Raw genomic sequence first — 14397 nt, forward strand, 5'->3', positions numbered from 1 at the left:
TGTAGTCCCCAAAACTGACTGACTAACATTTGTATTTCACAGAAACATATTGGAAAGCACAAACAGGGATCTATATCAGCCTGTCCAGCTATGTAAACAAAGCCTATTTAGACAGCCTTTCCATCGCCATTCACTCCTTTTCCCCTCCCCCCATTTTCCAGGCTTTTTATGAATCCCATGCTTTCTGACCTCAATCTAGACTTTTGACTCCCATCTCCCCCTTTCCTCCAGCACATTCCATCCCCCTACTTTGTATGGTTTTAATCCTCAGTAGAGGAAATGAGAAAACCATTCCAAAGAATTTGGTAGCAGAACTAGGCTCTTAAACTGAAGCTTTTTTCCACAGAAGACAAAAGACTAGTAAAAGTCTTTAGGCTGTATGGATGTGTGTGTCTGGGTAGACCTGCCTGTGGAATAAGACATGTTCATTTGGCACACTATAAGGGACACATGAGTTTTTCTCTGCAGGATCTTTTCTTGGTCCTTGCTGAGCATATCAATTGCAGCCAAGCTGAAGTACTATTCATACCTGAACTCATTCTTCCATGCAGTCATTAAGAGAGAGAGAGAGAAATCATAACTTAAAACGCAGGTCTACTCAGAAGTAAATCCAACCATGTTCAATTGGAGTTATTCCTAGAAAGTGATACAGTTTTTCCATTAAACATTTCTGATTCCAGTTTAATTAAGCAATGTTTGCAAAGAAGGCTAATCCATTGTCCATACTTCATATCTCACTTCATATACTTCATATACTTCATATATTAAGAGAGAGAGAGAGAAATCATAACCTAAAACACGAGTAGTCTACTGGTAGCAAAATCCCAAATCACATGTTCAATTTGGAGTTATTCCTCAGAAAGTGATACAGTTTTCCATTGAAACATTTCTGATTCCAGTTTAATGGCAATGTTTGCGTGTATGAAGGGGTTGGAATCCATTGTCCATACTTCATATCTCACTTCATATACTTCATATACTTCATATATTAAGAGAGAGAGAGAGAAATCATAACCTAAAACGCAGGTCTACTCAGAAGTAAATCCAACCATGTTCAATTGGAGTTATTCCTAGAAAGTGATACAGTTTTTCCATTAAACATTTCTGATTCCAGTTTAATTAAGCAATGTTTGCAACGAAGGCTAATCCATTGTCCATACTTCATATCTCACATTTAGTCCATCCAATATGATTGATCTACAGTGCAATAGTCGTGCCAATGTTAAACAAACAGACTACAATTACATATACGAGGTGGGAAATTTTCCACTTTAAAAATATACCACAGTAATTGATGTGAGACAGGAGACTAGAGTGGATGGATCACTGGTTTGATTCATCAGAGCTCCTTTACTGTTCTTAAGTTCAGGTTATGTGTTTTTATTGAGCTACAGGTAGGTGATTTTTGGGACCTACACAGAGCATGCATATTACTCCCATTCTACAGTCACTCCACTGGCTGCTCATCAGTTCAGTTCAAGGTATTGACTATCACATATTTTTATTGCTGTTTTGTTTCTGCTATGATGTCACAGCTGATTTACAGCAACCCTGTAGGGTTTTCAAGGCAAGAGTGGCTGGCAGTGGTTTGTCACTCCCTGTCTCCATGTCACGACTCTTGTATTCATTGGAGGTCTCCCATCCAAACAGTAGCCATGGCCAAGGCTGAGGGTGTGTGACTGGCCCAAGATCACCTAGCAAGCTTCCATGGCAAAAGTGGGCATTCCAACCTGGGTTTCCCAGGTCCTATCTATCACATACAGAGCCCTTAATTGCCTTGGCCCTCCATATCTGAAGGACCACCTCTCCAATTATTTTCCACCATTACATTTTTGTCCATCTCAGCAAGGTCTTCTGCAGGCGCCACCCTGCAACTGGGCAAGAACAACAGCCCAGACACATGCATTCTCCATCAGGGCTTAACCTTGTGCAATGGCCTGCCTGACATGGCTAGGAAGACTTCCACATTTTCAACTTCCCACAAACTACACACATTGCAATTATTCAAGAAGTCTTTTTTTTGCTCAAGTAATAGGACTGTACTGCAATGTAATGGTTCAGAAAGTTGCCCTGGTAAAGGGGTGGGGACCATGGCCTATACCAATGTAGTTCTGCCTGTCAGTGCAATTATCCTCTAACTGTCCCACTTCTTGACCATTTCAGGTGTCATATTTAAATGCTTATACTTTGTTTCAGCTATCTTAGGTTTTTGCTTATTTTCAGATTTCTGTAGTTTGAACTCTATTGCACAGTTCCTGTTGATTGTATTTGACTTACACTACGGAATCTGACTTGAGCCTAGACTATAAATAAAGTAAATAAAGAAATAAATAAACCAGATGTCCAGATTCTCTCTCTCTCCTCACATATCCTTCGTAGAAGTGCTCTTAAATTAATTTTAAATATGCAGGATGGTCAATCAGGTTGACAGTATTAAAACACTATGGGTTATGACTTCGGGGGGAAAGTGCTAATTGAGAAGGTTTTTAGGAAACCACAAAAAGCCTTAATGTGTCATTTGAACTACCATGTGCCCATGCGCCATGTAGAGGGAAGAGACAGCGTAACAGTGCAGCACTTTTTAAGGAAATCAGTCTCTTTATGCCTCTCTAGCTCAGTGCCAACAGACCGTATCAGTTTGTAGAATGGCATGCACATTGCTAGCCTGTCATTTAAAGGCTGCTGCCCATACATCACTCTTCTGAAAGTTTCTCTCATTCCATTTATTGCCTATGCAATGCCCAAATGCACATACCTCAATGCCTTCTCTTTGTCAAAGGCGGGCAGAATTGATTTCCTTGTGGCTTATTCACATGATTAAAAGTATTTGGAAAGAGCAGATTTAAATTCCCTGAAGCTATAATGGGAACCACATGCTCAATAAATATGTCCAGAGGCCCCTGTCTGTTTGGACTAATTTCCCTTTCCCAAAAGAGACAAACCTGTTTCTAGTGGCAAGACGGGATCTCATGTATGGCCTTCCTCCTCATTTCCTGATCTACACCACTCTGCTCAAAAGAGTCTTCCACAGCTCTGGGCTGTTCTGATCTCATGTTTGGGTTTTGCACAATTTAGAACAAAGGGCTTACTCCTGTCTGTTCCTGCTGGATAAAGAACAAAGTGCAAACTCTCTCTATGTCTTATCTAAAATTCCTAACATCAGCATCCAAATGTTTCACGCTCAGTTCGCTGTTGTGTTTTCTTTTAATTTATTTGAAGGCTAAATCTTCATGATGACTTAAAATTCAAAAACCACTTAATTGTTAACTAGGGTTTTATAGAATTCTGGCACTTAATTTGAAATATGTTTTGGAGCCAGGGCTTAGTTTCAACCTTTAAGAGGTGGTGGATTTTAAACACAAAAGGCTCAGTTCTAAGCCATTCTACTCCGAAGTAGGCCTTATGTTATTCAAAAAAAGTACTTCTAAGAAAGTGTCTATACCACTGCAGCTAAACATTCTGAGACATATCTTCAATCTGAATTTTAAACTGACATTTGAGACAAAGGTTTCAGCCTGCCTCATGATGGACCCAATCTTATCTTGCTCATAGAAATTGCTCCAGAAGAATCTTGTAAGTTGCCAGTTATGTTGAAAAGGTCACATGAGAAGAAGAGGAGGAGGAGGAGTAGTTTGGATTTATATCCCCCCTTTCTCTCCTGTAGGAGACTCGAAGAGGCTAACAATCTCCTTTTCCTTCCCCCTTCACAACAAACACCCTGTGAGGTGGGTGGGGCTTGGGTGGGACTCTGAAAAGAGAAAAATGTGATCCAACATAACACATGAATTGGATTTAGAGCTACTGTCATGTGATGACTAAGCTACCCATGCTTCTGGAGGATATGAGATGAAAAAGTGGGAGAGAAAGAGACCAACTTGTTCTGTGCGCTCAATGTGCACCAACTACATGCAGCACAGACTGATTTTAAAGACTACACTGCATTATAAACAGAGGCAGAGCTTTAGTGGGGCAGCCTTGGGACAAACACTCCGGCAACTGCCATTCACGTCACATGGGGGGTGGTGGAAAATAAGCCCCACCCCCGCCACCCCCCACCATGGTGGCCCACATCGGTTGGAGCACTCAGCACAGGCCGACCCGAGCGGTAGGCAGCAAGCAAGTGAGGAAAGAGGTAAGGCTCAGCTGTCAGCTTGCCCCACCTGCCACTAGGCCCTGCTTTCCAGCTGCTGACCCTGCCTGGAGAGCCCTGCGCTGCGCCCTGCCAGGCAAGCCCTCCTGGCCTCCCCCCACCCCAACAAGCCCTCAGGCCCTTCCCTGCCTGTCCCCCCAGCAAGCCTGGGCCCATGGAGCAGCTCCACAGGCCCTTCCCTGTGTCCCCCCACCCCCCCAGGAAGCCTGACCCCTGCCACCCTAACCTACAGATTCCAACCCTCTCCCATCCCAAACCTCATTTTCTCTTTCCTCACCCCTACCCTCACTTTGCCTCCCTCCCCCACCCCAATACTAACTCCCAACCCTCATGCATACCAACCAATCCCCAGCCACTTTCAACCCTTCCCCACCCCAATCCTGATCTTTCCACTCTCCCCAGCCCTAGTCACACCTTTCAATCCTCCCCACCCCAAGTCTTTACTTCTGACGCTCCCCCGTCCCAAGCCTCACTTTGCCAACCCTACCACCCCCAGCCCTCACCTTGCTACTCTCCCCACACCAATACTAACCTGCCAACCTTCCCCACATTCATACTCAACCTTCCCCTCCCCAGCCGCACCTTCCAACCAGTGGTGGGATTCAGCAGGTTCGCACCACTTCAGCAGAACCAGTTATTAAAATAATGCTTCTAAACAACCAGTTGTTAAATTATTTGAATCCCACCACTGCTTCCAACCCTCCCACCACCCAAAGCATTACCTTTCAACCCTCCCTCACCCCAACCCTCACCTTGCCACCCTGCCCCACCTCAACACTAACCTGATAACCCAACCCACCCTCATGCTCTCCTACAACCATCCCCCACCCCTAGCCACCCCACCACCCTAAGTCTTACCTTTCAACCCTCCCCATGTCTCATCTTGTCATTCTGCCCCACCAGAACCCTCACCTTTCTGACCTCCCCCACCTGAAGCCTCCCATTCCACCCTCTCCCAATCTGCCACCCTAAGCCTCACCTTTCAACCTTTCCACCACCCCAAGCAACTCCGTTCCATCCTCCTCCACTCCAGCCCTCACTTTGCCACCCTCCCCTACCCCACTTCTCTCCACCCTGCACCTATCCTCACCTTCCTTCTTACCTCAAGCCACATTCTTCAACCTGCCCCACCACCAAGTCACAGATGCATACCCAGGTAAGTGTCATACCTTGAGCAAGGGTGGGGTGGGGGCTGCTACAACCCCACTAAAGCCCATTGCTGGGGAAGAAATCATGAAGATTCATGAGGATCCGTGTTTTCCAAGCAGGTTTTTGCACCACTGCAGCATCACGGAGCATGGGATGCATGATTGTTGTGTTCAGACATGTGGCTAAGGGCTTGGACTATGATTTGATGGTGATTTGGGGGGGACAGTGCAAAAATCATGAGGATCCACAATCTGTGTTTTCCAAGCAGGTTTATGCACCACTGCAGCTCCACGGAGCATGGGATGTGTGATCGTTGTGTTCAGACATGTTGCCAAGGCCATGAGCTGTGATGTGCTGGTGATTTTGGGGTGACCAAGTGCAAAAATCAGGAGGATCCATGAGGATCCATGTATTTTAAACACATGTTGTGCCACTGCAGTGCCACAGAGCATGGGATGCTGGATTATTATGTTCAGACATATGTCTGGGGGATGAGCTGTGATGTGCAGGTGATTTTGGGGTGACTAAGTGGAAAATTCATGAGGATCCACTTTTTCAAGCAGGACTTTGTGCCACTGCGGCACCACTTAGTGTGGGGTGTGTGATTGTTGTGTTCAAACATATGGCTAATGGCTGGAGTTGTGATGTGCTGGTGATTTTGGGATGACTTTGTGCAAAAATCATGAGGATCTGTGTTTTTGAAGCAGGTTTTTGTCTCACTGTGGCACCACAGAGCGTGGGATGTCTGATTGTTTTTGGTGCTGCCTGTAGACTAAGACATATTCTATAGTTTCATGGTGGTTTCATTTCATTCCAATGCAAAAATCATATGAATTCATGAGGATCCATTTAAAATATCTGGATCTGGCTTTTACCCAGATTTGTGAGTTCAGGAATGTTTTATAATGTGATGGTGACTTTGAGATGACCTGGTGCAAAAAACCTTTGTTTGGTCGTGGTGGGGGGAGGGTGGCTGCCCATAGGGGGGGAGGTGGAAAACTCAGATTTTCCCCCAGCCTCCATTTTCCCTAGCTACGCCTCTGATTATAAACAACAGTACATACAGTAATACAGAGAACAACTTTGCTTAGGACTTTACAGCATGTACTCACAAGCTCCACAGGAGTATCGTGGAAAGACATGATGACAGAAGAGGAAAAAAAGATCATTGAAGCAGATAATTTTAGAAAGGTATAACTTGAGCCACTTCCGCACATGCAGAATAATCCACTTTCAGAATTGTTTGCAAGTGGAATTTGCTATTTGGCCCAGTATTATCCTGCTGCAAAATGCATTGAAAGTGAATTGAAAGTGCATTATTCTGCATGTGCAGAAGGGTCCTTAGTTTCTGATTGTACTGCTAGTGAATTTGGCTTGCATCTCCTCTACCATTCAGACACATTCAGCCTTCTTATATCTGATGAGGGGAAATTTAACTCTCAACCGTGAAAATCTTTTTAGCCTCTGTGAAGTGCTACTGGACTTGAATCCTATGTGATCTTACTAGGTATTATAACAATTATAGGGTCTTCTATCTAGTTCAGCAGACTGAGTCCAGCACAATATACAAAGGTTTCCAAATCTGACTGAAGGTAAAACACTAGTCATTAAACCAGGATTTGGATTCAGCAGTGCTGTCCAGCTAGCAGCCTGTCCCTTGGTCATGTGAACTGGCCTTGTGTGTCTCAGCAATGCAGACATAATTGACTTCCCCTCTAGTGTGATTCCTTCCCTCTACAGCTGCTAGAAAACAATTACTCTGTATGGTATTGACTCCAAGAAAGTGGGTATTGTATGCCAGGAACAAAGTGCCTACTCAATCCTGGAAACAAACTGCACTTTCTCTGCACATCAATAGAAACCAAGAGAGCTTGAGTTTTTCCCCTGAGAGAGCAAATGCCCATGACTGGAATGCCTCATGGAATACTTGAGGGAAGCGGGTACGTACATGTCTGTGTCTCTGTAAAGAAAGACAGCTTCTCATGAAAACACATCATACAGATAAATCATTTCAAACGTAACATTACAGATAAATCATTTGAGGTTTTTCAGATTTGTAAATCAGGTCTGAACATGTTTTCCCCTTTGATGAACACTTGATTTTCATACATGTCCCCAAAGAATAATGATTTACAGTGGTTTATTTAAGCAATATTCGGGTTCTTCCTACTTGCCTCTTCCACTTCAATTAAACCAGCCAGATACACAGGCTGTGTATTAACGAAGATGTTGAAATATATAATCAGACTGGACATTTGAAAACCTAATGGATGACTAATGTGGAGTTGGGTAGGTGAACAGTCCTAATCTATCATATTGCGATACCCCCTTTTCTTCCTGGGAGACTAGGATGGCTTACATGGGTCTCTCCTCCATGTTAGCTCAACACAGCCCTGTGAAACAGGCTAAGTTGAGACAGAGTGAGTGATCCAAGGTCAACCAGTGAACTTTGGCATTTTGACCTCAGAGCTCTCCAACACTCTAACTACTACAACTTTGGCTTTCTATTCCTACTGTTTTGTTGTCCCTCAAGGCACTGGGTTACATCTTACCTGTATGATTAGGAAGCTGTTTGTCAGCACTGTGGGCAGTGCAGCACCTGAAATAGACTGGAGTTCATCCAGTTTGACAAAAACCTTCTGTGAAAGCCCTTTTTTCCCCCCCCCCCCCCGAAAGATTTCCCTTCGTGTTACAGGCAGCAAATAAAGTGCATTGTGTCAAAGGTGACAGCAAAGTAGGGAACAAATGTAGCAAAAGAAAACACTGTCACGCTTTAGAAATGCCTATGTGTTCATTTTCAAGTACCTATATAAATAAAATGAACAGCAATTAGAAATCCTTCAGTTTTGGAAATGTCTCTCTTTTCTGAGACACTGTTTCTGTCACTATCGGGATCTCACAAGGATCTCCTTGGTCTGAAACGTCACATTGAGATCATGCAGGAAAACAAAGATGCCTTCAAGAAAACAACAGAGAAAAGCCAAACATTGTGGTCTTAGATGGTCACACCAGTGTGGAAAAAAATGGAGCACGGGAAAGGGGTGTCTAAAAACTAATCATGCAAGAACCTAAAGACCACCTAATTTCTGGGAATTAGGCAAACCGAGAAAGCTTACTTAAGTCTCATAGGAGACCCGCCACCTATTAAGGCCTATTAGTCCTCAGTTCCGTCTTTTAGGGAGTGATTGGCATATTTCGCTGGTCTTGGGGGCTTTTCATCAATAGTTTGGACCGCTAAAATGTCAGGATGGCCCCGCCCCCTCGGAGTAATCCTTTCCACACCCTAAATAGCCCCTGCGTGCTCACTATGTTCCCTGCTGGGGGATAAAGATAGAGAGATGCTGTCTCTTTAAATAGTCGAGGGTGTTCTCTCTCAGGCCACCATGACATATCTGGGCGTTGGACCGGGGGCTGAATAAACGGGGCAAGCACGAGATCCGCGATCGCAGTAAAGGGATTGCAACCAGAGAAGGCTAACCCCCTCGCGTTTAGATTGGGGAGGGGTTTGGAACAGCTCCGTCACTCCTTGGGATCCAGCAACTGGAGTTTAAGCCGCCTGGCTCTCGCTTTCTAGGGAATATCACGACCAAGCAAGTTGACTCTTTGGCCTTGGTAAGTCCACCTGGAAAACTGCTGCTTTCTCTCGCAGATCTGGAGTTTGCGGTCTCGCCTTTTTTGTAGGTCGGGGGGAGGGCAGAGAGCAGCGGGGCGCCTTCAAAACATCTCCATAGACCTCGTGGCTGTTTCTTATTGAGATCACCCGCAGCCGAAAATCCCGCGAACAGGCGCCAAAGTTCCGGGGGCGGGGGAAGGGCAATACTAATAAAGGGACTCGGATCGTAGGAACTCTTTCTCTTGTTGAAGTATATAAGCAAACAGAATTGAAAGAGGAAATGATGCGATCGATTTTGCTTAGAAAAAGCACGTGCGTCCTTACTACAGATCGGGACGCGGCGGGGGGATGATGTGCAGATGAGGGATGCGGGAGAACCAGACCTCCTGGTCCAGAAACAATAGGATCAAATCAGAGGAGGGGAAGCGATTTTTAAAGTTGATCCAAATAAATGCACGTGCATCTTTCGGGAAAGCGGATCGCGATGGGCTGCGTATATGAAGAGCCGGAGGTCTCTTCTGTTAAGGATGAATGGGGCACCCTGTAAAGAGTGGCGGAAAAGGCTGTGTTGAGAGTCAGGAGGAAGACACCGGTTGACCTATTCCGAGGCAGTGAGTGGCCCCCGACACCCGATAGACGGGGTTGAGCGCTTCGTTCCGCTGGAGCTCATAATGGGCAGCTCTGCCTGTCCGGCCACCCCTGAAACCTCTTCCCAAGTCCCCTTCATTAGCGCCCGCAGGCGCAGCCCAGACCATCAGGAGTCGGGAACATGACCGGGGCATCCGCCTCCTCTCGTCGTCCTTGAGCAAAGCATATCACTTTGCTGGGATGGCGCAAGAAGGGCAGGGAGCCGGAAGAGCTCCCGGGCAGGGGTCTGGGCAAGGCAGGGAAAACCGCTCTCCCGGATTCGGCTTTTCGGAGCGGGCGCGCCCCGCTTCTCCTCGGGAAAAGTCTTTCTAGAGGGCAGCGTCCGGGTAGACACACCCCGCTTGGCGCGCCGCCACCCTCGGGGCGTTGTTGCTGCTCAAAGGCGAAACTTCTCAGCTCCCGCCCCCTACCGGGCTCAGTCAGTGTTGGTGCTGGGAAGCGCGGGCGCCCGCCTGGGGATCCGACCCGCAGTCTGTCCGGAGCTGATTCTTATTTGCGGGAGCAGCCGGTGGGAAGGGGAGCCAACTGCGGCAGGAAGAGTAAGTGGCTTATTCTTTTGTGGCCCTTTGGGGATACAGTGGATCAACGGCAGCGTATATTCCCTCCCCCGCCCCACGCAGTGGAAATCGAGGGGACTTTTCCCCGAGTGGTCCAGCCTCGCTTCGAGCGTTTCGCAGCTCCCGGGCTTTCAATGCGTGGAGGACAGTCAGCTACTCCAAGCTGGGCTTGATATAATTAGAAACGGGTTGAAACAGTTCAACACGTAGCTCTTTCCCCCTCCCTCCCCCCCCCCCCACCTCCCCGAATGCCACTCTTTATAGCAGTCGCTTGGCAGGCTTGTGCGGAGTGTGTGGAAGGGTGGATGTTTTTTTTTTTTAAATAGCCCTTCTGTTAGAATCCCTTTCATCCTATTGCAAAAAAAACCCCTTTTGTTGCTTCTTTGCATTCTTGCATTTTCGGTTCTTCAAACTGCCTTTGCCCGGGCTCTTGCTGTCCACCCTCCCTAAAGAATTTGCCTGGCGGTCTCATTCAGCGCTTCCAACAAGCAAACCTGTTTTGACCAACCTCTGGGTGATTCTGTCCCGCCATTTGGGAATCTCGGTGTTTGTCCAAACAGGTTTGTCATCTTGTTTAGCTGTGGCGGGAAGAGCTGGGATGGGTTAGCTTAGGGGGGTGGCTGGTTTAATGGAGCCGCAAATGTTAATTATTCCATGGAGAATGGGGGCTTTATGGTATAACGGTTTTCCATTCCCCGCCTCCAAACCTTCCGAGCCAGCAGGGGTTTGGTTCAAACGGGAGGCTGTGTTTTCAGACTTTATTTTAAACTTGGCATTATTTTTGCTTTGAAGCTCTGGCTTAAATACCTCTTCAGAAAGCAGATATTTGATTTTTGTCTGCTGGCTGTTTGTGAAGTGTGCCCCTTGACTAAATGGAAACTTGGAGGAACGTAACAATATTGGAAGTGTCTACCATACGCCAGAAGGTTTCCAAATCTGGGAAATTGGAATTGAACCCCAAGCAAGGAAATAATCCAAGTTGTTAAATTGCAGGGTGAGGGAGATGAAGAGTTTTGCAACATGTATTCCAAATCCTTCATCTTTATTCAATGCCCAGCTCATTTCCGAGCACCAGAAATCATTCAGGTTCTGATTTGCTTCAGGTATTGTCCTTTTCAGCCTTTCATGTAGTCAAGACTAATTTGTTTTGAAATATACTCTGATGCCTTCAACTTTCTCAGAAAAGACACTGCAGACTTTCTGTTCTCTGTGCAGATACGCAGTTAGCTTTTTTCTGTCTATGAGGCAAAGATATAATTTGTGAAGGTATTTAGCCTCCTTGCACCAACCCTTGCAGTGTTTATTTTCCATCTCAGCTGCACCCTCTGCCGTTCACTCTTAGAGGGTCAGCTTCCCTCTACTTTCTAATCCTGAAAATTCTTTTACCTAAAGGTGTTTTTCCCTTCCCTGCAGATCAGTCCTAGACCTTCTGCCAAAATGCTCCTTTTGTTACTGGGGATCATTGTACTGCACGTGTCAGTTCTTGTCCTTCTCTTTGTATCTACAATCATCAGTGTAAGTATAAACATCATTTTAGCGCCTCACCTAATAATAAAGCACATAGTGAGATGTTGTTTGGCAGGAGTTAGAATCTAATCCCAGTTATGTTTTGTTTGGACACTACTTCTGCATAGGTTCATGGCACTGACTTCCAAGTGTGGGATTTTTTATTCTGCAGCCCTGTGGATGTTTACTTGGGAACAAAATCCACTGAAATCATGGAATGTCTAATAAGTATGCTTAGGGCTCTCTTGTGTTACTGGTCAATGTATAAATCCTGTTAATTGTTGCCAAGGCAGGAAAATGTGGAAATTGCAACTCAAACTGTTTTGTACTCCAAAAGAACTTCATGGTTCTTCTGGTTCCTGGCGAAAAAGCTCTGTGTTTCGAGAGAGTATATCTTTGTGCATATGATTCCTTTACATATCTGTGAAGTTAAAATGAGTGAAACAGAAACATTGCAGAGGCAAAGTGAACCAAGATTCGGCCTCAGAGTTATATGTTTCAAATGTTTGGGAAGAATGTGCATTTGAGCATGTGAGTATACCTCCCACATACATGGTGACCCTACAGCCACCACTTATAGATTGCAGGCAGGAAACATTTATTTCAGTGGCACATAGCCGTTGAGCATGCTTGAGTCCGTTTCCAGTTTTTTTATAAAAAATAATAAGAAACTCAACAAACTACGTGGTTGCTCTTGGCAGAGAAATAAAAACGCCCAAATGAAACAACTCCAGGCAGCCTCATTTGCATGCTCTTCAAGAAAGCCTTATAAAAATACTTTCAAAACTCCTAACAGATGTGTTAGGAGTGCATGCAGCAGAGTTCTCATAGCCTTACCCCTGGGATGTGAGGATTGAAGGGAATTGGATTTCCTTTCCCCTGTGAGATTTGGCACAGGCTTAAAGATTTTTTCCCCCCACTTTTGAACTCTCTTTTTTCTTTTTGCAGTAAAGTTAAAGGAATGAAAGAACAACACAGATTTTTCTTTTCAAATAGTGATACATGTGTATTTGTGCTTGTGTTTTTTTGCCAAAAAGGCTTTTATTTATATACAGATCAGTTTAGAAAGTTTGAGTCAACTGCTAATAACTCATAATTAACTCATTCCTTTAGAGTCCAGAACTAAGCAAGAATGAGCATGTCTGATGAAGGTTCCTTAGGAAATGTGTCGGTTTCTCACAAGGCTTTTGCTGGTGTTGAATTTTCATTTGGCTTTTCCCTCGTCTTACGGCTTTCTCCTTCTCCTTCAGCAATGGCTCAGTAGCCCTATGCGCTCGGCTGACCTTTGGCAGAACTGCACATCAGGATCACCCCCAGAAACATTTCATTGTACACCGTCATCCCCAAATGGTGAGGACTTTGTCTCAAGTACTGCTATTTTTTTCAGGACAGTGTTTGGTGCCATTCTTCCTTGTCCTGCCTTATCTCTGTGAAATACTTACTAGTTTGATGTAAGCTGCTAATCCATAGCTTGTTCTAAATACAGTTGGGGCAAATACTCCCCCCCCCCCTTTTGGGGCCAGTGTGTGATTTGCAGTGTCCCTAGCGTTGCCAATCTACAGTTGAGGCGTGGTGATCTCCTGGAATTACAGTGGCTTGCCAGACCTCAGAGTTCAGAGAAAATGGTAGCTACGGAGGGTGGACTCTGTGGCATTATTCCCTTTTCTGAGTCTTTTGGGTTCCGCCCCCAAATCCCCAGGAATTTCCTCATCTAGAGTTGGCAACCCTAAGTGTCCCTCTTAGTTTTAAACAAGATTTGCTTAACCCCAGATCTACATTTTCTCACTCTGTTTGACCTTTTGGAAACTCCAGCCACCTGATCTGCACCAACTGGCCTAGTTTAGTTTCTGAATGAAGACTTTCATTTGGAATCTTCACATTTAAAAAATCAGCTGGCTGGCCTCTTAAAGCCACAGGAACTCCTAGGATTTGGTTTCGTGACAGAAGAAAGTTTTACATATGAAGTGAATGGCAACAGTTTTATGCCTGCAATGGTCAGTATCTGGTTCAAAGACACACACCCCCATCTCTTTTATTAGGAACAACTAAAATATCACAACATAAGCACGTTTTTGAATTCTTCAGCTTTCTTCATTAGGCTGGATGTTAACGGAGGAGAAAAAAATAGATGTTTTATGGCCCAGTCCTATTTTGTGGAGGTGGTACTGTTCTGTGCTGACATGTTTGACCCCCTTGCTGGCACAAGGGGCATCCTTGCCAGCAGAGAGAGCAAAGGCACTGGTGAAACCCAGAAGTATGGGAAGTAATGGAGCTGTGCTGGCGTCCAATAAGATGTTGGCATGGTGGCGTGGAGAGAGTGTTCCCCGGGGTGGAGCTGGAATTAATTGCGGACAGTTGCCCAGGTTTTGAACTTGCATCACCCTTTTGGTTGGCATCAGTCCATTAAGTCCTATGGAGGGCTTCCTGACAGTGGGGGTTGGGGGGGCTGGTTCTGCCTCCCCGGAAGGCCCTCTGGAGGCAGTAGGCAGCACCATCCCCAGCCACCTCGGGCTGAGAATTGGGCTGTTAGTCCATAAACTTTTCTGTATTTTATGTAGAGTGTGATGTGGATTAGATATAGTTCATAGTTTCAGCCCATAGGACATACTCATTTTTTAAAAAGCTTTGACAGCAAACTGGAAAACAGCATTTTTCTACAATGGATTACATTTGATTTCTGTTGATTAGGTGCTGCTGGGTGGCTAGTTTTCTGAGAGATGAGGTGGCTGCCATTTTTTGGTTTTGTTTGGAAATATAAAGATCAGTAACTTTAT

General features: G+C 45.3%; 1 protein-coding gene across 3 annotated transcripts in view; it reads left to right on the top strand.

Annotated features, from left to right (window-relative positions):
- Window positions 1-8623: 8623 nt before the first annotated feature.
- The window catches only part of PMP22 (peripheral myelin protein 22), a 37186-nt gene continuing 31412 nt past the window's right edge, over window positions 8624-14397 (top strand). The window contains exons 1-3 of one of the 3 annotated variants that reach the window (XM_048490389.1): window positions 8624-8911; window positions 11531-11632; window positions 12874-12973. In XM_048490389.1, the coding sequence (XP_048346346.1) occupies window positions 11555-11632; window positions 12874-12973 (178 nt within the window). In that variant the 5' untranslated portion in view covers window positions 8624-8911; window positions 11531-11554. Of the gene's footprint in view, window positions 8912-9815; window positions 10100-10658; window positions 10678-11530; window positions 11633-12873; window positions 12974-14397 lie in introns of those variants that run through there. The other 2 variants (XM_048490391.1, XM_048490390.1) reach the window with 2 other exon arrangements.

This window comes from Sphaerodactylus townsendi, linkage group LG03 (assembly GCF_021028975.2).
Source record: "Sphaerodactylus townsendi isolate TG3544 linkage group LG03, MPM_Stown_v2.3, whole genome shotgun sequence".
NCBI lineage: Eukaryota > Metazoa > Chordata > Lepidosauria > Squamata > Sphaerodactylidae > Sphaerodactylus > Sphaerodactylus townsendi.